A 26,492-nucleotide genomic window follows, 5' to 3' on the forward strand; every position below is an offset into this window, starting at 1 on the left:
AACTGCTCTTTATTGAGGCAGTATATACTAGCATCATTAAAAGTAATGTTTCAAAATAATACTGAGTTGATGGTTCAGCTAGAAAATGCATAAAATGTTTGCAGTGTAAGCCATACCATTTAAAAGGGGGTCAAAATTTTGTGCTGCTCATTGTTTTTCTTCAAAATGCACAGTGTAAATGCAAAGCCAAAGATATATTCCAAAATAATATTTTTGAAACCAGAGGAGGATATTTTTGGAACAACGGCCAGTAACAAGACTGACTTTATCTGTCATCCTAACAAACAAAATATACCAAAAAGTTAAATAACTCATTACCTGGTTGACGGATGAAGCCATTGAAAGTTGGATAACTTTCTGTGCCTTCTCTTCCCCAAGAGTCTCCAGGGCAGAAGGACTGCGATCCACAGCACTGGCCATCATGTCGTAGGTGGTGCCTAGAAGAATCCTCTGATCACGGAACATGCGGCTAGAGGAGCGTTCACTCTGTTTCTCAGTGTCCACTGCAATAGTGATGCAAATATTAAAGTATGAAGCTGGTTTGAGAGACCTACAAAGTTCATTGAAATGAAAACACAAGAACTATAATAGGCTAACAGGCACATTTTAAGTGGTAAATTAAGGGCATTAAAAAAAAAATCATAAGTGATGTGTATATGATATATGATGAATTCATACTCAAGAGTGGACAAGTCTTGAGTAGGACGTTAATCTGTTCAGCAGCTCCAAGGCCAACACTTCTTCTATGAGTGAAACGGCTGAAGCTGTGTACCCAGCGGAGCAGCCACGAATCATCAGTCTTTGCCTCACGGTGAAGTTCCTTCAGCAGCTTAGTTGCCACTGGAAAGTTACTCTGTAAACAAAATTGAAGAATTACATTTAAAGTAAATTACTCTGAAGGAGCAGGTAGTTATCTGACACCAACATTAATATTTGTAAAGTGAGCACCTGCTTCCATGCACTGTCTGCCATTTGGAGTTTCATGTTGAACTTGCAGTTCTTCACCAGTGCTCTGAGCTCCTCTTCACGCCGCTGCTCTGCACCATCCACCTCCATGCTGTTCTCAGGGGTGGAACTCAGCTTCTCCAAAATCTTATCCAAGAAGAAACAACTAAAAAAAAAAAAAGAGCATGAAAGATAATTGGTGGTAGCACTCTGTGATTAAGCTATATTACAATTTGGACTTTTCAAGGAATGTTAAACATTCTTGACTATAACAGCACAGAGATTTGGATTCCAGGCGAGGTGTGGTGGTAAATTAGTTGACTCGCACACAAGTAAATGTCTCACCGAGATGTGATGATGTCATCCCATACAATCATTGGGTCCAGTTTAGCATCTGGATAGCGACTGGTCCACCGTCTGACCATGAACTTCAAAGAATTCACTGAGACTGAGAGCAATCAGAAATAGTGAATAACATTCACAAAACATTTGGAATATCATAAGTGCAGACAGAAAATTGCAATATCTTTTTCTTAGTTGAGTTGAAAAATCCACTTTAAATGAAGCCCACAACTTTCTGCAAGTATTCAGCCAGCCTTTCACTGCAACCTAACAAGGCGCAACATGATTATGAGAGCTATCTTTTTCAAAGATGTAGTTGTGAGCTCACCCTCTCCTGTGATATAATTCAGAAAGTCTTGGATTTCTGTCAGCGCTTGCACAGACTGCAGCACAGTCAGACGGCTGCGGTTCAGCAGGGGGTCGATACTGGAGTAGTTCTACATGATAAAATGTAATGTAAAAAACGAATTAGGTTGATATGTTTCAGATATTTGTAGATACACCATTATTTGTTGAAGGAAAGGAAAAGCCATTTTTTAGAAGAAGATATTAAAAGTGTTCATTGACAAATACATTTAGGAAGCAGTAGTGGTCAAAATTTTTATTTTTATTCTAGGTACGCATCAGTGACATTTTCATAGTTTGAGTGTATGTGTCTGCATGCCAACGTAACTTCCTATCTCAAAGTTCATGCACTCTGTATTTAACTCAGTTTTATTCTGCAATATCTTATTAATAAAACTGACCTGCATAAAGACTTGCATGCAGTTGTTGGCATAGTATTTAGCTCTGTCATAGTCCTCTTGTAGGATGTACAGTAGACTCAGCTCCTGACTGTAATGGGTCTCCATGACGATTTTGCGCTCTTCCATTTTCATAGCAGAGTCGACAAAGCTGAGCAGAGCCTGATCTCTCTCCCCAAGCTGTAGCTGCTTCAACATACTGCGCATCATGTACTGAAGGTATGTTTCCTAGTAGAGACACAAACAAACCATTTATAATATCCTGCTGTACAAGAGAGATGTGAAATATCAGAACTGTAGTTGTAAATGGTGTACTTGATGACAAAAATCTTTTGCAAATTTGCCACTCATTTTCACATGCAAATGATCTATGTGTATATGATGAATTATTGGCAGAAGTTTTGCAGCTATTCACCAGTAGTGGTAAGCCTGCAACAAACCTTTAGCAACAATGGACAATTTGCCACTACAGGCAAACACTTCTATGGGAAACCTGTGGCAACAATGGAGACTTTAGTGCAAAGCTTATTTGCATGTGAAAATAATAAATGGCAAATTTGTGGCATGTTTACCACAGGGCTTTGGCAGAACTCTAAATTTTTGTAAGGGATTCCACATTATATGATTTCTTTACGTGTTTTCTCATGTTGATAGTTGTGTGGTAAAAATGCCTCAGTTTGCAACTGCTCAAAATTTTAAAATAAAGGGGTAAAAAAATACCACATAAAACTGGTCTCCCCACATCTTGTCTAGGTTGATGGGCGTGTTGTCGTCAATGTTTACTGTGGCACAGTACTGAAGTGATTTCCACTCTGTCAGGTGATTATAGGCCTCTAGTGCAGCAGTCTCCCAGAAATCTTTCTCAGTGTCTGTGGGCTCACCATCATTCCACTCCTCATTGTTCAGAGCCTAAATCAAAACAAGTGACAATTTGATTTATAAGGTTTTAAGGTCAGCTATAAATAGCCCTGTAAAATTCCTGGACACCTGATCAATGAATGAAAAACGTATTGCTGGCCATCATACAAGAAATAAAACATTATTTATGATTGTTTACTCCTTGATTGATATGGAAATTACAGCATATATAGTATATAATTCAATAAAATAATATCATTAATACACTAATATATATATATATATATATATATATATATATAAGCCTATTTTTAATAAATGCATTTAAATTTCATAAAAAAATTCCATCAAAATGAATTGTGTCATTTAACAAAATAAAATAAAACCTAAAATATATAGTTGTTTTTTGTGTGTGTGTGTGTGTGTGTGTGAAAGATTACTCAATTAAATTTGATAGAATTGTATGAAATTGAAATGTATATAAAAAAAATATATATTATTTACTTATTCTGGCCCCAAACAGTTTTCTTGAGTTTATCGTTCACACTGAACATTTAAATGTTTTAAGATTTTTAAATATGCATGTATAAAGTAAAAAAAACAAAAAAACATTTGTACATTTAAACCAAAAGAAATCCAATAAATGTGTATAAACATTTACTCAAAATATTTTCAAGATTTACAGTTTGCATTTCAAGATTTATACGTTTCAATTAAATAACAAATTCCCATCAAATTGAATTGAGTAATCTTTAACAAAATTAAGGCCTGGGTAGCTCAGTGGAAAAGACGCTGGCTACCACCCCTGGAGTTTGCTAGTTCGCTAGTTCAAATCCCAGGGCGTGCTGAGTGACTCCAGCCAGGTCTCCTAAGCAACCAAATTGACCCGGTTGCTAGGGAGGGTAGAGTCACATGGGGTAACCTCCTCGTGGTCAGTATAATGTGGTTCGTTCTTGTGGGGTGCGTGGTGAGTTGAGCGTGGTTGCCGCGGTGGATGGCGTGAAGCCTCCACACGCGATATGTCTCCGTGGCAAACAGTTTTCTTGCGCACAAAATTCAACAAGCCACGTGATAAGATGCGTGGGTTGACGGTCTCAGATGCGGAGGCAACTGGGATTCGTCCTCCGCCACCCGGACTGAGACGAATCACTACGCGACCACGAGGACTTAAAAGCACATTGGGAATTGGGCATTCCAAATTTGGAGAAAAAGGGGAAAAATCCAAAAAAAAAAAATCCAAAAAGCACATTGGGAATTGGGCATTCACAATTGAAAAAAAAAAAAAAAACATATTGGGAATTGGGCTTTCCAAATTGGGAGAAACAGGGGAAAAATACCCCCCCCCCAAAAAAGTTCTTAGATACGTTTTACTAATTTTATTTTGTTAAAGATCACAAAATTCAATAGAAATTTGTTATGAAACTGAAATGTGTAAATCTTAAAAATAGGATTTTTCGTGTTGAGCATTATGAATGTAAGAGATCTTACAGTAAGGACTTTCCTTTTCAAACATGTTTTCCAGAAGTTTAAAGCATTATAGTAAGCAGACTAAAGTTGAAACGACTGTTTACACAAAAGTGAAAAATCTCAATCATCCGAACATGCAGTTCACTAAAATTAATCAGACTTTCTTATGATTCATATGAGAATGCAATTGATTCTCCTCCTTGCATAATGTGCTTATAAACAAGGGTTCATAAGTGTGAATGCGTCAGGAAAATATTGAAATTCCGGGAAATTTTGCATCCTGGAATGGAATTTTTCACGGATGGATGCAACCCTAGCTATAAAGCATTCTGTGTAAATTTACAATATTTAATGAGCAGTTCTTTAAATCTATTGAAGCAAAAGTCAAACTGATAACATTAATGTATATTTGATGAAAATGAGGTGAAAGGTGAAAATGATGTATTCCTTCTGACATGTAAAAATTGAGAAAATGCCCAACAAGCTCCATGACATAAATATGAAATAATAAATGAGAATTCTGTAACAGATTTTTAAAGGAATACAAGATGTCATTGTCAGCCTGAAGTCTGTTTGAGTATGTGTATTCTCGGAAAACACATAACAAGCACAATACCTCATTGTAGAGCTTCACTGCTTCAGCGTAGTCACTCTTCGCCTCTGCTTGCAGGGCTGTGGAAGTTATTGACTTTGTACCAATTTTGCCACTGAAGATTCCCCTGACCACATCATAATCACCCAAAGACCTGTAAAGTCTAGTGAAAAACTATATCAGTCAGTTTACAGGGAAAAAAGCAACAGCAAGGCAGCACCAAAGTGGCACTTTCAACATTTATGAGGGAGACGTGACAAAAACTGGTAGTATAAACAGCTGCAATTAACAGATACAATTAATGCATATAAAAATAAGCTATCATTTGAGTTTACTTGGCGAGGTGGATCCATCTTTCTGTATCGGGTGGCAATTCTCTTTTGCCTCGTGCTCGTTTAGAGGGAGGCTCCTCTGACACTCCAGTGGCATGAAGCAAACTCTCCTCTAGTAACAGGATGCCCATGGGCTGCTGTAGACTGGCCAGACAGCTGCCACTGACATTAGCCGGCTGAAGGCCAAGAAGAGCCTTATGATGATAACTCATATCCTGTAAAAAGATTTAAAAATGTGTTTGCATTAGCGCAAATAATTCAATTAACTTTTCCAATAATCCTTCTTTATGGCCTTAATATTCTAAATATTTCATAAGATTGTAAAGTATCATTGCGATAGTCTCTACACACCTGCACACAAGAAATAAATGGAGGAAAGAAGACAGTGCTCATGCTGAGGATGGTGTTCAAGGTCTGCAGCAGATCCTTCAGAATGCTTGTAGATTCTTTGTTAGACTTCGATCTCTCCATTTCAACCAGCACCCCAGCAAACAATGAGCTGAACAGCTGCTTCGCCAAAGTGGCATCCCTCTGTAAAACGCAAGATTTAAACACAAACATGGTCAAGAACTGATTTTATCATCTATTTTCTAAAACACAATCGATTACTTTTGGTTTTCAACTAAGGTTCACAAGGGCTAACAGCAATTCTTATCAAAACTACATGTTGAACTCATTGTTTAAAGGGATAGTTCACCCAAAACATTTAATTCTCTCATCATTTACTCAATCTCAAGCTATCCCACATGCGTATGATTTTCTTTCTTCTGCAGAACACAAATGAAGATTTTTAGAAGAATATTTCAGCTCTGTAGGTCCATACAAATATATATATATATACACACACACACACATACATACATACACATACACATACACACACACATATGGAATAATGTACAAATTTTGCTGTTTCTGAAGGAAACTGGTACTTTAATTCACCAAAGTGTCATTTGACTGATCACAAAGTATAGTCAGGATATTACTGATGTAAAAAACAGCACCATCACTATTTGAAAAAAGTCATTTTTGATCAAATCTAGACATGCCCCATTTCCAGCAGCCATCACTCCAACACCTTATCCTTGAGTAATCATGCTAAATTGCTAATTTGGTACTAGAAAATCACTTGCCATTATATCAAACACTGCTGAAAGCTATTTGGTTTGTTTTGAGGAATGAAGGCTATACAATACTTGAAATTGCCAAAAATGTTTGCAGACAAGAAAAACATTTTTTTTTTTAAGCGAATATACTGTTTTTAGCTATTTGGGAATTACAGCAGGAGTGATCGTGCATAAAAGAGATGTTTGAATTTAATGTCATACAGATATCATATTTCACTTTGTGATTCTTTTGAAGATCTTTCGAACTGTGGTGTTACGGCAGCAATATAAACTGTACATCGCAACCTCATTCCTGAGAATGAGAGCTTTCATTTGATACAATATTGTTTTTTTAAGTGCTATTTGAAAGACTTCTATATTCATATTATTATTTCTACTACATGACCTCTAGGTGGCACTGATTTGCGATGTGAATGTTTTCAGGCCTTATTTTGTAGTTCTATGTAACATAAATGCAGAAGTGGTGTTTATCTTTGAAAAGTTCAGATTATAAGGTTTCAAACAAAATCCCATATGTCTGACTTTTGTGTTTGAAGACTTGAACATTTTAAGCGTACACATTTTTCGCTACATAGAGCCCCCTTTTGGACCCGCCAGCGGGTCCGCAGAGTTGAAGAGGTTAAACTACTGGAGTCATATGGATTACTTTTATGCTGCCTTTATGTGTTTTTTGGAGCTTCAAAGTTTTGGCCACCATTCACTTGCATTGTATGGACCAAGAGAGCTGAAATATTCTTCTAAAAATCTTCATTTGTGTTCTGATGAAGAAAGAAAGTCATACACATCTTGGATGGTCTGAGGGTGAGCAAATTATGAGAATTTAAATTTTTAGGTGAACTATCCCTTTAAATGATCCTGAATAAGTGTGAACCTGTGCCAGAGCTTGCAGTGGTGCGATGAGGCTGCTGTACTGAATTTGAATGTCAGGAAGATCTCCAACTCTGTAGCTGCGGTACAACGTGACCCGAGCATCCTGACGGATCTTCAAATCTGCTCTTCGTTCCTGCAGAACACACAAAAGAGTACTACACCTAAAACAGCACCACAAGTAATGTTTTAGCAAATGTCCATCTATAGAAATGATCTACCCTGGCAGTTCTTTGGGACTGAATTTCTTTCTTGGCGAATTTGATGTTCTCCTTCTCTTTATCCTTTAGGAATCTCCTCCTGAGCCTCAGAATGTCTGCATGCCGCTCTCGCTCAGCTGTATGAAAATCAAACAATAGAATTTAATTGTTATGGAGGTCTCTACTGCTTAATGCAAGCCAAGTCAAGTCATGCCCCTAATAATCAGCAATTAGTGCATGAATCCATCTTTCACTGGTGACTGACCTTCACTCCGACTATCAGTCTCGTCACTGTTATTAGTGAGGCGTCTAGAACCAAACCCTGCGCCCACGGCTCTCCAAGCTGCTTGGGGGCGCTCTGATCTCTTTTTCTCAAACACCAAGAGTGACGATAAAGAATCAGATGACAGGGAATAATCAGCCAGTGTATCCACACTACTCCTTGTTAACCAGTTATATGCTGAACGTCGTCCTGAAAGAACATAAGTTTATGATACACAGTAAGATATGGTGATTTCAAAAAGAGCAAATGCATCAATTAACCTAGTTTTCCATCACCGTTATCACATCTTTCTAAGAAATCTAAGCCTACATTGCAACAGTATCCATTGAACGACACTATAAACTAAGTTAAAGAGCTAAGACCCATTTTGAGTTTTATGAAGGGGTAAGTACCTGAACCAGGAGCAAGAGTCTGAGAGAACTCAAGGGATGTCTGTGTGGCCCTGATCTGGCCCCTTATTGAGGCTGCCTGACTTCCTCCAGCGGCTGGACCCTGGGTGGCCTGGGTCTCCATAAACATGGGTGTGAGGACTGTACTTCGCAGACGCCAGTTAGAGTCTATTGTGTAGTCCTGCAATGGACACCCAGAACAGCACCTTAAACACTAGGCACTGAACTTTGAAGTATTTGAGTAATTCAAATGTAAAGGAAATAAGAGAAAGCAAGTGTGAAATCTTATTCTCTCACTGTATATGATTTTTGCATTGTAACAAAAGACAGTTCTAACCTGGAACTTGCACTCTGAGAGAGGGAGTTCAAACATATTGAGTGTGTAGTCAGGGCTATGACTGGTCATCTCCAGGAGTAGGTCAGTGGCCAGACTTAGGAACCGTTCCTCAATGCGTGATGAATATAGCGATTTTAGCACAACAAGCATTCGCTCCAATGTAGCTGGAGGCAAACGCCTCTCGTGACTCCAGAAATTACGCACATAAAGTCTAAAGAAAAATTACATTGGGATAACTGGACACAGGAAATTAGTTTGGGTAAAATGTGTCAGAAATCAAATTGACCAATTTCAAACTAAAATCAAAGTGATCAAACTGTCAAAGCTGCAGGTGTTTTTTGTCTACTTACTGTAAACCATGGTTCTCATCTATCAGCCCCTGGAGAAGACTCTCCCGAGCCACATTCAGCACTTCCACAGAAGTACTGTCCTCCCTGCTCTCAGAATCACTGCGAATACACAATCATTATGCAATTTACTTGTGATGAAACATGACTCACACTAAATTCTAAAACACAAGAAAAATCTGACTTGTCGTCTTCCCTCTGAACACTGAGACAAGGAATGAGTAGAAAAGCAGCAGAAAAAGAGCAGAGAGAGGAATAACACAATTTATTCATGCGATGATAGGGCTGAGTGATATGCAAGAAATAATTTTTTCACAATGTTTTTATAAAAAAAAAATGGCAATATCCGATTACATCACTAACCCCACTGCGGAGGGATTAATGAATATTTTGCATGCATTTTACTTCCACCAGTCGATTTTGCTTCAAACATGTAATTTATTTATTGAAACACGAAAAACTTAATCCAAAGATATTTCTAAATTCAAACTGCATTTCAAATGAAACAAAAAAGCAATTCAAATAACGAAGCATTAAAAAAAAATTATATATAATATCCTCCTCAAATCTAAACATTTACCATCTCCAATTTCCGGCACCATTTCCCGTCATGCAAGTATCTACGGCAATAACCGGTAGAAAAATACCAATACAGATAAACGCTTGTGCATTGTTCGTTTATGAGTCACACTTGAGTTGTTCATGGTTCAAAATGGTGAAAATGTGTAATAATTCCTTTTTTTTTTTTGGAAAGATATGTTCTAACACTAAAGTTGTGTGCATTTGGGGGTTTTAATGGTATTTAGACCTTATATAGCTCAAATTCCAAGATTACACCATTCATTTTCATATAAAATAAGCACATTTTATGTTATCTTCACTTCAATAAAAAAAACTTAATTTCAGTCAATTGAAAGTGTCAAAAGTGATTCACTGGGGGTCTCTGGTCCCATCTGCTGGAATATAATAACAATTACATGAATATGGCGATGGGGGCGTGGCTGAGCACGTTTGCAGAGAGCGAGGCCAGGAGAAACAGAATGGTAAGGATTGACACCTGTGGGAAATCATCTCTAACAGCTGTTTTGTGATTGCAGTGAGAGTTGAGAGGATAAAAAGGGCAATCCAGACCACCGGAGGAGAGAGAAACACACGCAGCAGAGTATTCTGTGTGTTATACTGAAAAGCAAACCATGTTGTATTAGATGAGAAAGTGTGCAAAATAAAAGACTTGTGTTGAACGTTTGCCCGGCCCTCACGTCCTCCTTGAGAAGAAAGTCAGAGACCTTGTCACAATGAAATTACAACTATGTCCACAAGATGGCTTCAGTGCTCCATGCATTGGCTGATCTCTATAAATGTTGTAACAAACTTAATTTTTAGATATAATCACAAGTTATGCATTGGATATATATTTAGACATTATAAAAGAACAATTATTTGTAAAATTGTAAACATAATTATAATAATTATTAAAATATAAACCATTACAACCCACATCATTTCTACCTTCATAAAATGGCTACAACAGTTTGTTTACTTCAGTTCAAGTCTGTGCTAAAACTAATAGAAAACACCAGTTATAAATTCCCCAGTTAATACTGCCTAATAATTTCCACTGTTCTTTTTGAATTTGTGTTTGTATTGCGTTTCATTAATGAAGTTAATGCTGCCTAATGAAAATCAAATCAAACTCAATTTTAGGATCAATGTGAACGTGTTTTTGTATTATTTTATTATTTAATTACTTTCGTCTTTGTTTCTTTAACTGCGCTTTCCCTAAGCAAATCGTAAGGTTTTGACACACCATAATTTTATTTCAAAAGAAAACTTTAGTTTAATTCCATGGCCTGCAAATTAAAAAACTTTTCTTTATGGAGAAGATGATGAATACAAGTTCATGTCAAAGCAATGTGTTTCGAAAACCTTTGAATAAAAGTTTTTCATAAAGGCCGCGATGTTTCATCACTCTTATTATTTTCACTTTAACGATATTTCATAATAATGTATTTTCCCAGCAGGCTTTATTTCCTTAATGACATTTCAAGTATATGTACTGTTTTTATCTAGTTGCTAGGCCATAGTGTATTTGTTACAAGCCATGTCTGAGTCTAGAGAGTATGGTATAACTGGAAAATATTTAATGCTATTCAGAGAACATGTCAGCAGTGAAAATGGACACAACCGGCCTCTTAAATCCGTAAGGCTTTTAACATTTTAATATGTTGATTAGTATCAAAAACGTACGTGCATGATAAATATTGGGCTACTATTTATATATCTGGCGACTTCCCAGTTCCATGGTTTTGTCATTTCCCGATATTGTCAATCATCGTCTGTCAATGACTGTTGCAATCTGCATATTTGACGATTACATCACCCAGCCCTATGAGATGATTGACATAAAGAGTAAAATGAGACTGTTGAAATGACGTGGAGGCTCTGAGGGTCATTCACCTATAGTTGTCCTGAATCCACATCAGAATGTCATACATCCTCTCTCTGCAGACAGGGGATGGGTGAGACATAAACGCTGTGACTGCCCCCAAAATCTCCTTCAGCTCCTCTGGATTCAGACACGGCAGGATCTTATGTATGATATCCAGACAAACACGCTGCCTGGCTTCATCTCTGAAAGACACAAAATGGAGATGTGAAGAGGGCTTTTTATTTGATAATATGAATAATGTGTCAAAACACTACAGACGTTTTCCAATGAGATTAATTTATTGAGAAATCATCTTTGGAACATAATGATTGCAGGTTGAAATGTTTAAAACAACTGCTATTATTAGGAGCAATGAACTTATAATGCTTAGAACCTCTTTGATACAATTATTTACAGTTAATTTACAGCTTTAGACCATACAACAAAGCACCCCATGTTTTAATCACCACTGTAATTAACACTTGGGTTATCAAGGAAACAAAACTACACAAGGAAAACAAATGGGTGAATAGCAGCATTCTGCACTGGAGGTAGCTGCTATGCTAATAACCTGTGACTCATGATCTGTGGGAGGTCTTTGGTCTTGAGGTGCATGTAGATTTCAGGAATGACATCAGCACGACTCAGCACACACTCAAGGCATTGTGTCTTCAACAGGCCATGCAGCTTTGGCAGCAAATAAAAAACAGGATTCACGAAGCTGTGAAGTACAAAGGCATGCAAACATGACAGACATAAATACAGTACATGTTCTTTAGCTTTTAGGATAATGCTTAATGCTTTATCTCACCGATCCACCATGGGTGGGAAGTGTTTGGACACTTTGCTCAGGCAAACAATAAATTTATCATCCAGCTCCTTCTTCCTCAAATCCATGAGTTTAGAAGCAGTGATTTCCAATAAAGGACATTCATTTTGCTACATAAAGAAAAGTAATACATGGTAGTAGACAATAACATGTCTTTATACTATCAGATGTCAAATTTCACAATATTGCACAGTAAAGGTAATACGACTTAGGAGACAAATATAAAGCAGTTTGATAGGAAAATAAACACACACATACATTTTTTCTCTCAGTCATGTAGTTCAGGATTAACCCAATGATCTCAGCAGCTGCTGAATACACCTCTTTGTATCTGATGAATGATAAGTTGCTGGCCAGAGACTGAAAGTATCTGTAACATACATTTTGTTACAGAGAACAATATTGGTTTCAGTTGTATCAATGAAAAGATAAAAGAAAAATGAAAGAAAAGAAAATGCATGGATGTTATATACAGGTTAACCATACATAAAACTGCTTACCTGTCATGGCCAATGCCACATGCAGCATCATATGGTGGAAGGTTATTGGCCATTATAATGCCTAAAAGCTGTAGTCCTACAGAGTTATCCTTACTGTTGGGATCCGTTCCAGCAAAGAGCTCATATATTAAACTACAGGGGTGAAAGGAAATCAAGAGAATAATCAACAATGACAATTACATGTTTTTGGAACACCTGACATCAATCTATCATCATAAACATTCAAACTTGGGATCTCAACAATCAGACTCTTAATTCAATTTGAAATATATTTTCTTTTGAATAATTTACTGACTACTTAATTTAAAAGTAATTTGAGCCACTCTCTCTCTCATACTCTTAAAAGGTCATTATGTGGAACATTCCTTGTGAGAATATGTGTCTAAATGTGTTAAACCTCAATGCTCTTCAATGCTCTGCATGTTTGCTTTAAAGGATAGTTCACCCACAAATGAAAATTCTCTCATCAGATGTTAAGACAATCTTTCTTCTGTTGAACACAAATGAAGATTTTTAGAAGATTATCTCAGCTCTGTAGGTCTATATAATGCAAGTGAATAGTGGCCAGAAATCTGAAGGTCCAAAAAAACACATGAAGGAAACACACAACTAATCTGTAATCCAGTGGTTAAATCCATGTCTTCAGAAGCGATATGATAGGTGAGGGTGAGAAGCAAGTCCTTTTTCACTCTAAATCTCCACTTACTTTCAGATGTGAAAGTGAAACTGAACATGCACCACATGTGACTTTCAGATGTAAAAGTGAAAGTGGAGATTTAGAGTAAAAAAAAAAGGACTTAAATTTGTATCTATTTCTCACCCACACCTATCATATCACTTCTGAAGATCTAGATTTAACCACTGGAGTGTTATGGATTACTTATATGTTTGCCTTTATGTGATTTTTGGAGCTTCAAAGTTCTGGCCACCATTCACTTGCATTGTATGGACCTACAAAGCTGAGATATTCTTCTAAAAATCTTTGTTTGTGTTCTGCTGAAGAAAGAGAGTTATGCACATCTGGGGTGGCATGAGGGTGAGTAAATGATGAGAGAATTTTCATTTTTGGGTGAACTATCCCTTTAAATTATATTAGTTGCATAATATCTGAAGATGCACCTTTAATATAATCTATTATGCAAAAGCAAAAACAGTTGTCTTGCTTGTCTCTTACTCATAGGGAATTGTGAGGCAGTCTTTCCAGCATTCTATAATAGTTCGGATGATCTCCAGATTGTGCCGAAACACAGCTCTTTTGGTATGGAAGCAGTTCTTAATCAGAAACCCAAGCAGCCGATTGGCCAAAACCTCATCTCTCGTGTTACCCTAAACAGTGAGAGAGATAAGGCAATTAAAATGTCCACATTCATACATATTCATTTCCATACATTTTATACTGTATAACCAGGGTTGGAAAGTAACGTAATAAATGTATTGGTATTACGTATTTCAAATACAAAATATTAGTAACTGTATTTCACTACAGTTACAATTTAAATCATTGGTAATTAGAATACAGTTACATTCTAAAAGTATTTTGATTACTGAAGAGATTACTTTGTATTTTATTGTCATTTGTTTCATTTAATATTTAGTCCTTTCTGATGGAAAACATTTATACATATAACTGATGCGATCCAAAGTGCATTTGAACAGCGGTGAAACACTTTCTTATGATGCATTACATTCATACGAGCAGACAGAGAAGTAAGTTTGAAGTAAGTTTGGAGCAGAAGAAATAGAAATAAACCTTGTGTAAATTGTCAGCTTTACGCTAAGATAAAATGCTATTTCTAGCCATTTTACATGCACATGTTACCAGGCAAGATTATATTTTTTTTTATCAACAAAATCAATGAAAATCCATCACATTGTTTTCCTCTTGTGTGACTTTTGACATAGTTTTTCTGTAAAAATATCAAAAAATCCTTAAAACAAGATCAATTAGATTTATCTTGTTTTAGAAACAACACTGCATGAGAAATTTATGTTTGTTTAGGAATGTATTTTTAACATGTGTATTTTGTCTTACTGTACTGGCAGAGTTTTTATAGTCAAAACAAGTGAAAAAATCTACCAGTGCTGAAGAAGTAATCCAAAGTATTTAGAATACGTTACTGACCTTGAGTAATCTAATGAAATACTTTACAAATTACATTTTACAGCATGTATTCTGTAATCTGTAGTGGAATACATTTCAAAAGTAACCCTCCCAACCCTGTGTCTAACATACACATATACATTTAGAAAATCAACACATCAGTAAAAATACATATATTATGCATACCTTTGGTGTGGTCACACTGGTCCACGAGAGGACAGTCACCACGATGTCAACCACCATGAAGTGAATGCCCTCTCCTCCATTGCTACTGGAAACCACCAACTGCACCAGTGGGCCCAACCAAAACTTTGCATATGGACGAAATATCTAGACATAAAGATGCACAATAAAAACAATACATATACTGCACATCAATAAATGAAGAGAGAGAAAAAAAAAATCTTTGAAGCAGTACCTCCTCAGCATTGATTATAAGCTTGGCAATGAAGAGTCTAATGTTCAGTGGGGTGGATGGGTTGTCCAGTTTTCCCTGTAGGAACTTCATCCAAGGAGGAAGATCAGCAGGTGTTACACCCTAAAACAGAACACAGCATATATCTTCTCCAGCAGTGTTTACAGACACATGCACTAAGAATGAAATCCAAACAAAACTGTCCATGAGTTCATGCTGAGACTGACTTCCTCTGTTTTAGGGGTGATGTTGTTCCTCTGCATGTGGCGCAGCAGTGCCGTCATATTGGCCATACACTCATGCTGATTCAGTTCATCCATCTCTAACTCCACTGTCTCATCCTGAGACACAACTTCCTTACGCTCCTATAACACACAGACATAAAGACACACACTCAAAATTCAGAGATGATGATATTCAACTTAAACATCCTTCCGAAAAATCAGACCCACTAAAAGGGAAGGTGGTTCTCTTTCTAACATTCATACAGTATCTCAATGGTATGGGTAATGCCTCGGCCATGGCTGATCCTGGAATCACCAATATAACCCAGTCTGTCAGTTGACAGACCAATCACAGCAGTGATGAGGGAGTCCCACCTCCCTATATAAACCACTGTCTTAGGTGCCTTCTTCATTCTCATTCTCTTCCCCGTGAAGATCATTGAAAGCTATCCTCAGCAGAACTTGTATGAAGTGGTCACTTAACAGTTCAGCAGATGAGGGTGCGAGTCATGGCATCGAATAATGAGGATCCCTATTTTTCTCTGCTGCCAATGGAGAAAGACCCCCCACCCAGACTGCAAGGACAGCGCAGCTGGGGCAATCTCATGGACGAAGTCTCCACTGATTTTCCTCCCCTCTTTGAATCAGCCCCTTTGGCGGGGGTCAGGGAAGAGGAGGATGATGCTGATGATCTTCTTTTGGAGGACGATGGTGAGGAGGATGAAGATGACGTCATTCTCCCCGCTATTCCTCCTCCCCAGCCGGGATAGCGCAATGGATGCGTCCCCCTCTCCTGTCCAAGGAGAGTTGGACCTTACTGAAATGTGTAAGAGGGCGGCAGCTAAGCTCTCCATCGACTGGCCAGTCTGTTGTTATGGCCAGTCGATGGAGAGCTTAACTGCCGCCCTCCTACACATTTCAGGGTACAGAGAGGGATCTGTATGACGGCAAACGACTGCCATCTCGTGCTGCCCCAGTCAAACAGTGTATTCCAGCCGTCCCAGTGTGCGTCAGTTTTGGGACAAGCCTTTTTCGCACAGAGTGCCTGTTAAAGGTTTCTCTAGGCTGGATGTGCATGAAAAGGAGGATCTGGGGATGTCCAGCCCCCCTCCAGTCGATGCATCAGTGGCGAATCACCTTCACCCCGATCGTCGGGCGGCTTTTTTTTTTTTCCATCGGCTCCTGCTTCATTCCCGGGACGGACAGATTGATTGTCGGCCTCCATTTACCAGATCTACCAATCTTCAGCCCTAGCTGTAAGGGCTCTTAATGCCACCTTGCTGGAGCAGATGGGCTGACAAATGGATGCGGGGATGCCAGATGCGGCATGGTGGGAAGAGATCTGTGTTTCTGTGGATCTCAACATGCATACATCAAGAGGAGCCATCCAGAGCTGCAGCTGCAGCATGGGACTTGCCATTGTGAACGAACGGGCTATTTGGCTCAGTCTGTCTGGCCTGTCTGACAGGGAGAAGACAGATTTCCTCGATGCCTCAGTGGATCCAAAAGCCCTTTTCCAGGCTACAGTGTCCACAATAAGGCAACAGTGTGATTTAAGGAAAAAGGATGGGGAAGTGTTCGAGACCTGCCTTCCCTGAAAATCCACCGCTCGCCCCCCACAGCAGTCACGTACCGGGTTCACAACCCATTTTAGAGGTGTTTGATCTGGTTTTAAAACTCAGACCAGGCCTCCCTCACCGCCCCCGCAGTCAGGGCAGGTTGAAGCACAGCCGAAACAGTCCCAGCCAAGAAGCAAGGCTCCTTTTGCGGTAGCAGCGGCGAAACATGGTCCGTCGAACCCCCAGGGGAACAAGAAGAGATGGGTGACCTAACCAGTGCTCTGGTTCGGGACATGGAGTGGGTGAACAGCACTCGTGGAGTCTCTGTTCCACTCCTCCCTCAAAAAAGAAAAGTGAGTTTGGTTTCCACCCCTCCAGCCAAGAGGACTCAGAAGGGGAATCAAACCATAAGTTATCTGTAACACGGTTCATGCACAAACGATTTAATGAAAGTGTTGGCACCAGTTCCCCCAGTGCCTCTCAGTTTGCATCTCCCCCCTCTACCCACGGGGGCAGAAAAGAGAGAGGAGGAAAGTTTGTGCAAAATCATGTGTAACAAATTTCCTCTGTGCATCCAGGCAGTGGGCCAAGGGCACAGCAGTATGTGAAAATAAACACAAAAATCACAAAATGATACCGAACTCAGAGCTACAATCCCTGGCTCCACTGCTAGATGGTGCTGCTGCACCATCAGTGAGCAAGAGCTTCAGCGTACCCCTCTCTGTTCATGCTGAAAGTTGGCGCGCATGCGCAGTTCATCCCTGGGTTTTGTCTACGATAAAACAGGGTTATCAGCTGCAGTTCGCTGTAAAACCACCTCTGTTCAACAGTGGGTTAATGTCAACTGCGGAGGGGGAGTCAGCTCGAATTTTAGAGGAGGAAATAGCCAATTTGCTGAGGAGTAAGGATTGTATTGCCAGAGGACAGCCGTCAGGGTTTTTACTCCAGGTATTTTCATGTCGGTATCTTCCCGTCACACAGAAAATTCCTGATTTGCCTATCAGGGAATAGCTTATGTATTTTTGACAGTGCCTTTCGGACTCTCATTAGCACCGAGAGTCTTCAGCAAGGGAGGCAGTGCTAACGCTGCTGAAATTCACTGGTCTCAGAGTGTCTGCTTACCTAGACGATACTGCTCTGCGCACCATCACAGCAGCAAGCAGAGATAAATACAAGAAAGCTGGTGTCTCATTTAGGATTAAAATATAAACGAGACAACAAGCTGTCTGATGCCCTCACAGGAAATAATTTGTCTGGGTCTCAGATTGATCAGTATCGAGCGTTCCTGTCAGAGGACTGATTGGCAGTTGTTTGTCCCTTTTTCAGATGAAAAAAAAAAGTCTCATTCAGGTTGTGTCTACACCTATTGGGTCTTTTGGCCTCAACGGTGTCAGTCATTCCTTTGGGTCTACTGCGAATGAGAGAGTTTCAGCATTGGATTTCAGCACAGCACTTGTGTCCTCGCCGTCACTTAAATCGCAGAGTAAGAGTGACATCAGAGGGGTTGCTCTCTCACGCTCCGGGAGCGATGAATACGGGGTGGATCTCCTGTCCAGAGGGAATCCTCTTTACAGAGAATGGAGACTTCACCCTCAGGTGGTGAGTCAGCTGTGGGAGAGATACAGGTGTGCTGCCGTAGATCTCTTCGCATTGCACAAAAATGCTCATTGCCCTCTGTTCTTCTCTCAGGCGAAAGACGGTGTTCCTATGGGTGTGGATGCTGTAGCGCATTCTTGGCCAAACGCTCTTACTTTACGCGTTTCCTCCACTGAGTCTGATCATTCCAACTTTAAAAAGAGTAAGAGAATATGGTCACTCAGTCATACTGATTGCCCCGAACTAGCCGGGGAAACTGTGCCTGGCAGAGATAATAAAACTTTTGTGCGCCCAACCTTGGCAACTCCCGCTGCGCAGGGATCTCCTGTCACAAGCGCGGAGGGAAATATTTCAGCTCTTTGGGCCTGGCATGTGAGAGGCTAAATTTGAGTGTCACGGGTTTACCCCCCAGGGTGACTGAAACGATTCAGAGCGTGAGAGCTGCTTTAACGTGCTCCATTTATGATTGGAAATGGGCTATTTGAGCAGTGGTGTGCACACAGACACATTGTTCAATTTTTATGTTCAGTGGCAGATGTTTTGTGTTTTTTTGCAGGAACTTTTAGATAAAGGCAGGGCCTTTTCTACTGTCAAGGTTTATCGCACTGCCATATCGGCTTGTAATGTGGGGATTGACTCGAATACAATGGGTCACTTCTGCTTGTTTGCAGGTTTATGAGGGGTGCAAGACATTTGAACAGTGTCAAAACTACTGGTTCCATCATGGGATCTATCCGTGGTCCTGAATGCGCTTTCTCAGCCTCCCTTTGAGCCACTTGAAAGAATAGAATTAAAGCTCCTTTCGCTAAAGGCAGCTTTATTATTGGCCTTAACAACTGCAAAGCGGGTTAGTGAACTACATGCTTTGTCAGTTCATCACTCTTGTATGCGCTTTGCTGTGGATTTATCGAGAATGTCTCATAAAACGAATCCAGCCTTTGAGCCAAAGGTAAGCGACTCCGCGCTCAGCTGTAAGCTGGTGGATTTGCTAACTTTTCACCTGACACCTTTTTCCTCGGCAGAGGATGAGCTATTCTGTTTGTGTCCAGTTAGTACTCTACGTTTGTATGTGGAAAGAACGAAGGCATTGAGGACGAGTAATAAGCTTTTTGTTTCTTGGGCTTATTCTTGGAAGGGCAGACCCATATCACGACAGCGGTTGTCTCATTGGGTAGTACAGGCTATTATATTAAGTTATAATAGTCTGGGGTTGTGACCTCCGGAGGGCTTGAGAGCTCATTCTACCAGAGGCATGGTTACCTCGTGGGCACTGTTAAACGCAAGTGTGTTATTTGTTTCCCATAGTGAGATACCGAATGAATGTTAGAATGAGAACTTTAGGTTACTCACGTAACCCCGGTTCTCTGATAACAGGAGTGAGGTATCTTACCACATTTCCCTCTTTGCAGATAAACAGAGAAGAGATATGCGGAGGATGAAGTAGGCACCTATGACAGTGGTTTAGATAGGGAGGTGGGACTCCCTCATCACTGCTGTGACTGGTCTGTCAACTGACAGACTTTGCATTATTGGTGCTTCCAGGATCGGCCACGCCCAAGGTGTTACCCATAGTGAGATACTTCACTCCTGTTATCAAAGAACCGGGGTTACGTGAGTAACCTAAAGTTTATGAATGTTAGCAGAGGATGGAGTTACAGTGGATACTGTCCTTTTACAAACAACTAACCCGAGTCCTGCTGGAGTTGCTGTTGCCTAAAGGATTCTGGGAGTTATAGGAGAAGCTCTGAACTCCAGTGGAGAAGTCGAACTGACTCATCTCCTCACTAAGACTGCCGTCTGCCATGTAAGACTGGGAGGAGAGGTATACAGGGGCATCTGGAAAGAAGAGAACAAATGTGTGCACAATTTTGTACATTTTTGCAACAAGGATAATGAATACAAGTTAAAAAAAAAATAATAATAATTTGTGAAAATTAATGGATGGTATGTCTTTTTCCTTTTAATCAATCTTAATCTCAGATAACTCACCTCCGTTTTCTCCACTCACTTCTTTTCTGATCATGACATATTTCTTTTTCCTCTCAATAGGGACCTGCAAACACAAGGAACCTTATAGTACACAGCACAAAACAAGGAGAAATATTACATTTTGTTTAAAAGCTTTACTTACATCAATTTCTATAGGGAAATTGTACACCCTTTGAGTATCAATGAGGTTGACAAATATGAATTGATTCTGGAGATGAAACATTAAAAAAAGTTATCAGTTAGTGTGTCTGTTATACTGGGAATGTGTTTGACTTTCTTCAGAAACACAGTGACAAACAGATGGTCTAACTTCCAATGGACCACACACATGAATGGATACAGGGAACACTGATTATAAATCACTTTATTGTGAATATAGTGTTAGGGTTAACTAAAACTAATTAATCGCAGTTTTCTGTGATTAATCACGATTAATCATGGTACATATTAAAACATTAAAATATGATCATACATTTTTACTTTGTCTCAAAGAACTTGCAAGAAATTGGTTAGCCATTGTTTATTTTAATTATATAAATTTGTACATGTTAAAATGTTTTTTTTGCAGATAAAGTTTATTAGACACATTTTTACAGGTATAAATCTTTGATACAAGTATATATATATATATATATATATATATATATATATGTGGGAGGTTAATTAAAATATTAAGTCCCCGTACTTTGCGCTTTTTATTGCAATGGGCACTAAGTCTCTTAAACCCTCATCCTCCACAATATTAACAGCGGCTATCCACTTTGCTACAACACATCGTGAAGCCACATTTACATGATTTGCTGCTTTAAACTCCACATGAAAGCGCTTGCAGTGAACATCTTGTTTTGTTTTTAGTGCTGGCACTGTCAAAGTAATTATACTTCATACGAATTATCTGGAACGTGATGCCAAGTCAGTGGGTTGTGTGAATGCAGGTTATCACAAGTATCATTCGGGTTTGTTTTACAGAGAAAATTACTGTTAAAAGGCCCTTTCTACATCACTTAATAATTTACATGGAATTGCTGTTGTATGTGTTTGAGCTGTGTGCATTAGTGTAATGACCCCAGACACAGCGCAAAGGTTCCACTCTATTCCAACCAGTGTTTAACATTCACACGGATATTAATACAATTTCAGAATCTAATGTGAAAATTGATAAATCTGTTAATTGTGATTTAGAAACACTAATGTGCTAAATATTTGAAATGAATCTCATACATTAAAGCATTTAATTTGACAGCTCTAAAATATTCACCTTCTCAGGTTTCTCAGTAAAGAGGAAGCCCTGATAGAATTTGGTCTCATTGAAGCTGCAGCTGATGAGTGCGATGGCACAGTTATAAGCAGCACAGTGATACTGCCTCCTCAGCTCCAGCAGAACGGTCTCTCCAGACATGTTCGCAGTGAAGGCCTCAAAACACGATCTGACACACATAATATATATAGGCATTACAAGGAACCCATATTTATTAGGTTCAGACATAGACATTCACCATTATGTTTCCACTGTATTTCCTGAGACTTCATTTATTACTCAATAATTCATTTATATCAACATCCTTAAGAATGCAAAAGGGGCACAGGAGTGTTAATGATATAGCATCACCTGACGACATGAATGTACCTGCTCTTGAAGTTGTAAAAAAAAAAAGAGATAATTTGCATCATATCCCTCTACATACTTGAGTAGAGTCTTGGAAAGCTCATTTCCTTCTGCATTGGCTGTACCACAGAAGGCCTGGTTGATAGCAGAGTTTTTAGAGTAGACTTCCTCCTTAGACAGACGGGAGTACAACATCTCCAGCAGTTTACAACAGCCAATCTTCATCATAATCTGACTCTCGAATACTGACTCAACGGACTGGAGGACACAGGACAGGATACACACAAGTACATAGGTAGTATGTCTGTAGATCTCCCAGTATCATGGAACGTAGAACTGGATAAATATCCAAACTTTTACACCTCTGTAACTCACCTTGGTGAAACGTGCTTGCAGAGTAGTCATGATTTCAGCAACATTAGTGATGAAGAACTGAGAGAGTGCATGAGGACTACAGTATGTGGCCAATGGCAGCAGGACTCTGTCTATTAGACCAATGAGCATGGAATTTGCTGGAACGTCTTTGGCTTGAAATGACTGGTAGACAGAGCTGAGGAGAATAACTTGTCTCTCCAACTGGGATCTGACAAAGAAAAGTAATGCACAGTATGCAAATAAAAGAAATTATATTTTAAGCAGCTGTGAAAAAAGACAAAAAACAGGGCTGTTTGTGGACTTACATGCGAGCAATATTTTGAAAGCAGGCCTGAAAGAGTTCCTCCATAATATGTTTTTTGTCCCGGCAGAGAACTCTAGCCATGAGCTTCAGTAACACAGGACTCTGAGACAGCTGCAGGGCCTCTAAAAACTGATGTTATCAAAATGAGCATGACTCCATATGCATTAACATTGATTTAAAAAAAATATATATATATATATATATTTAATTTAGCTTGCCCTTATTTCAGCAAAATGGTCACAATTTAGCAACAAAATGTTACAAAAATTTCACTTTTATTTTTTGTTTTAACTCAATGATTTCAATGTGTAATTAAATTAAAAACATGACATCCATATAAGTTTATCATTCATATAAGTATAATCAATCACCATAGCAGATACAGTGTCTGAATTCCAGTTCAAGCATCTCACCTTACGGATGCAGTCCATGTAATTGTTGCACTGGAGTGATCCTCGGGGGAATTCATCAGACTGCATGGGGAAATGTGAGGCCACCAGTATCTCCAGAGCCCTCCTAAGCTCCTCCAGTGGCATGCTTGGTAAGGTAGTGAAGAAAGGCAGCATGATCAGAGCCTGGCTCTATGAGAGAGACAGAAAAAGACAGATTTCTGCATCATTATAATCCACAGGCCAAATGCCCTAAATATGCACTTTCCAAATTTAGCTTTGGTGTGTGTTTAAGAGTGGGAAAGCTTACTTTAAGATTTAGTGGCATAGATGTATCTGTGATAAGAGCTGTGAAAGTGGTGAAGACTGCATTGAATGCTTGGTGCTCGGTATTGGAGCATACAGAGGAGTCAATCTGCAAAAAAATAATCATAAAAAAATATCTGTGATAAAGATAACAGAGGAAAGTCTTTTAAAAGACTTGTATTCATTATACAGTTGCGCTACTTTTGCGTGTGGTATTTCAGTGCAAAAACCTGCATCTTATTCACTAACCACCTGCAATCTAGATGATTCAGGTGTCTGGATCAAAGTGATGCTGATCAGTCCTGCCAAAGTGTGTCAGATAACAGTGGTCTGCTGCATTCTCTGCTATGTAACTTTGAGAATCAGCCCACAAGATCGAAATTACACATGAAAATTGTGTTCAACAGCGATTTTGTGGGTGAGTTTGCACCAATGCCTGATCTGCATACTTTAGTGAATCGGGCGCTAAACCAGCGCAGACAGCGCATGCAAATAACCAGCGCTTTTACCGGGTGTAATTCATTTTTAGTGAATTCCCCCCTTAATGTTGGCAACCATAAAGCCATATAACTTGGCTAGAAATGTTCTTTTTTTTTTTACTATTAAAGGTTTTTACTTCTAGAACGACAGCAGATCTGTACATTAAACAAAGTCTTTATTGTCTGGCTCATTTATAACATACCATGTAATACAGATTCATTTTTGTTTGCTTTATTTAACAAACACTTCCGAATTATTTAACTATTTTAACGCTTCACACATTACTGAGAAAGTAAACAGAATATTTTACAGTTTGAGTATCTGGTACCTGGAGAACTTTGGCAAGCAATGACAGGACTGAAGTTTTGCTCTCAGGTGAGGCTGCAGGACCATCCCACCATGGCCTTAGTAAGTCCCACTCCTTTAACACCTGTTCAGCCAATCGAGAGCCTTGAGACTTTCTGAGAGAACGCTCACGGAAACTATGATCCAACATGCCATTCAGCAGAACACTAACCTAATAGACAGTAGAACAGGAAAAAAGTGCCATAGAGAAAAGCGTCAAGGAATTCAAATCAGACTGATTAAATAATTCTAAATGTAAAACTTGGGGGGTAAGTTCTTTTCAGACTTCGCTGTAGTTTCTAGGAACTTTTTGTCTTGTCCTGCAGGTTGGTATGATGCCTCACCATGGTGGGGTTCTGGTTAGCTGCTGTGAGCAGAAGTGGCACTGTGCGGTCTAGACTGCGGAGTAACTCAGCATTGATAGATGTCTGGAAGAGGCTGTAGAAGTATTCCCCATGAGAGAAGCTGAGGAAGTGAGGATTCAGACTGCCAGACAGAGGGACCGACAGCGTAATGGTGTTCAGCAAAAGGCCAACCATTTGTTCGCTCTGAATGTTTTAGGAAAAAAAGTTTCACTGGTGCATACAAAAACATGAACATCCTATCATTTTTATTTAGTTTGTCCTTCCTTTATGTTTGTTAAACTGTAATTCTGCCCACTGTTCTACAGACAGCGTACTTGCCTGATCTCCCAAACAGAACGCCAACTGCACAAGTCTGTCAGCCAACTTCCTGCTGCCAACATCCATAGAGCGTAAAGACTTCCTGTCCTCTCCAGGGGCAATACATTTATACACAGTAGTGAGAAGTTTAGATCCCAGAGAACGACCATAACCAACATCCTTCAGACACGACAAACCAGAATAGACAAAACATTATTTACTAATACTAAGACTGAACAAGAATCAGCATAACATAAATTTAATCAGTGGGTACCTGACTGTGTAGAACCGAGTCGAGCAGCCCAGACTGGTGAAGCTGCTTACAGGCTGAGAGTATCAGATGCATGTTAGCATGACTGTCTCTGGTGTCTGCTTCATACAGATCAACAGCACACAACTCCTCCACACTGTCAGAAAAAATAAGACAGTGAACAACATACACGCATAAATATACAAACACATTCACAAACCATTTATTGTGCTCAGATTGAAAAAAACAGATTGGTTAATCAGAACAATTCATCATTCACACTAGTAAAAGTATTTTGAAACACTGCAACTGTAACCCCATGTGGTGGTATCTGATGAAGCAAAAGTGACACTCTACCAAAACATACAGTATACATGCTGTTGATGACACATATGATAATTTCTGGGAGGCTTTTCCCATGTTTATTCACAGGATAGTGAAGAGGTGACATGAAATGAAAGAGTAGGGGGGATGAAATCAGGAAATGACACAAGCCAGATTTGAACTTGAGGTGCTCGTTTAAGAACCACTACACAATTTGTAAGAGCAAGTGCACTACCCACAAAACCAGAAAACACAAATATTTTACCCTTAAACCTTTGTTGGAACCAATTTTTAAACAGACCTTTGTACAGTTATTTTCTTCCTAATGCTGCTCTCCAGTTCTGTCTTGTAAGGTGTTGATGTCAAAGCCTTCAGCAAAGGAACGCACACCTCTGGCAACTGAATCATGACCTCAAGATCTGCCATGTTGAACCCAATGGAAGAGGGTTCACACACAGTCAGTGCCACCAGTGTGAAGAAGGAAGAGTTGAAAACATCCTGCTCCATCAACTAGGGAGAATGTAGAAGAGTCAAAAAAACACGCTCTTGTTTTTCTTATAGTAAATCAGGGTATGGGACAGTTGTAGTCTTTTTCCCCAGAGAGCACGATCTTACCTTCCAGAGGTCTTGTGGACATTTCTGCAGTACCATGGTGGAGAACTCCAGCAGTCGGACAATGATGGAGCACTTGCTGTAGTTGTACTGCTCTATCTCACGAGGGCTGAAGTGGAACTGACCAACATTACCCATTTTGAAGCAAGCCCTGGCAGCCTGTAGGTCCTGCATGGACAGCTCTGTCAAAAAGAAACGGATAGCTACCAAAAAGCTGGACTTCTCACCAGTGCCTGGATGAGGAGAGGCAAAAGAGAAAGGAAAAAGAAAGGTATCATGAATATGAAAGCTGTCATAACAACAGATGAGTACAAGGAGGCAACAATAACAGAAAAACTGTTTCAGTTTTTTTAATGGTTGTATATACAG

The 26,492-nt window shown here is 39.3% G+C and overlaps 1 protein-coding gene across 3 annotated transcripts in view; it reads right to left on the minus strand.

Moving 5' to 3' along the window:
* The window catches only part of LOC127451564 (DNA-dependent protein kinase catalytic subunit-like), a 72,986-nt gene that overhangs the window by 20,419 nt on the left and 26,075 nt on the right, over positions 1–26,492 (minus strand). For all 3 annotated transcript variants that reach the window (XM_051716331.1, XM_051716314.1, XM_051716323.1), the window contains 40 exons: positions 26,127–26,356; positions 25,813–26,021; positions 25,212–25,344; positions 24,959–25,117; positions 24,620–24,823; positions 24,259–24,447; positions 23,455–23,559; positions 23,169–23,336; positions 22,757–22,884; positions 22,452–22,659; positions 22,156–22,334; positions 21,729–21,897; positions 20,613–20,678; positions 20,471–20,534; positions 20,169–20,317; positions 15,330–15,467; positions 15,106–15,225; positions 14,874–15,017; positions 13,761–13,912; positions 12,587–12,718; positions 12,345–12,456; positions 12,069–12,196; positions 11,829–11,978; positions 11,287–11,460; positions 8,833–8,931; positions 8,483–8,693; positions 8,149–8,326; positions 7,739–7,945; positions 7,495–7,610; positions 7,278–7,409; positions 5,631–5,810; positions 5,283–5,494; positions 4,972–5,110; positions 2,751–2,939; positions 2,034–2,258; positions 1,616–1,724; positions 1,291–1,393; positions 949–1,111; positions 679–853; positions 319–503 (listed from right to left, as the gene is read on the minus strand). In XM_051716331.1, the coding sequence (XP_051572291.1) occupies positions 319–503; positions 679–853; positions 949–1,111; positions 1,291–1,393; positions 1,616–1,724; positions 2,034–2,258; positions 2,751–2,939; positions 4,972–5,110; positions 5,283–5,494; positions 5,631–5,810; positions 7,278–7,409; positions 7,495–7,610; positions 7,739–7,945; positions 8,149–8,326; positions 8,483–8,693; positions 8,833–8,931; positions 11,287–11,460; positions 11,829–11,978; positions 12,069–12,196; positions 12,345–12,456; positions 12,587–12,718; positions 13,761–13,912; positions 14,874–15,017; positions 15,106–15,225; positions 15,330–15,467; positions 20,169–20,317; positions 20,471–20,534; positions 20,613–20,678; positions 21,729–21,897; positions 22,156–22,334; positions 22,452–22,659; positions 22,757–22,884; positions 23,169–23,336; positions 23,455–23,559; positions 24,259–24,447; positions 24,620–24,823; positions 24,959–25,117; positions 25,212–25,344; positions 25,813–26,021; positions 26,127–26,356 (6,233 nt within the window). The remainder of the gene's footprint in view (positions 1–318; positions 504–678; positions 854–948; positions 1,112–1,290; positions 1,394–1,615; positions 1,725–2,033; positions 2,259–2,750; positions 2,940–4,971; positions 5,111–5,282; positions 5,495–5,630; positions 5,811–7,277; positions 7,410–7,494; positions 7,611–7,738; positions 7,946–8,148; positions 8,327–8,482; positions 8,694–8,832; positions 8,932–11,286; positions 11,461–11,828; positions 11,979–12,068; positions 12,197–12,344; positions 12,457–12,586; positions 12,719–13,760; positions 13,913–14,873; positions 15,018–15,105; positions 15,226–15,329; positions 15,468–20,168; positions 20,318–20,470; positions 20,535–20,612; positions 20,679–21,728; positions 21,898–22,155; positions 22,335–22,451; positions 22,660–22,756; positions 22,885–23,168; positions 23,337–23,454; positions 23,560–24,258; positions 24,448–24,619; positions 24,824–24,958; positions 25,118–25,211; positions 25,345–25,812; positions 26,022–26,126; positions 26,357–26,492) is intronic.

The sequence above is a fragment of the Myxocyprinus asiaticus genome, chromosome 2 (genome assembly GCF_019703515.2).
Source record: "Myxocyprinus asiaticus isolate MX2 ecotype Aquarium Trade chromosome 2, UBuf_Myxa_2, whole genome shotgun sequence".
NCBI classification, from domain to species: domain Eukaryota; kingdom Metazoa; phylum Chordata; class Actinopteri; order Cypriniformes; family Catostomidae; genus Myxocyprinus; species Myxocyprinus asiaticus.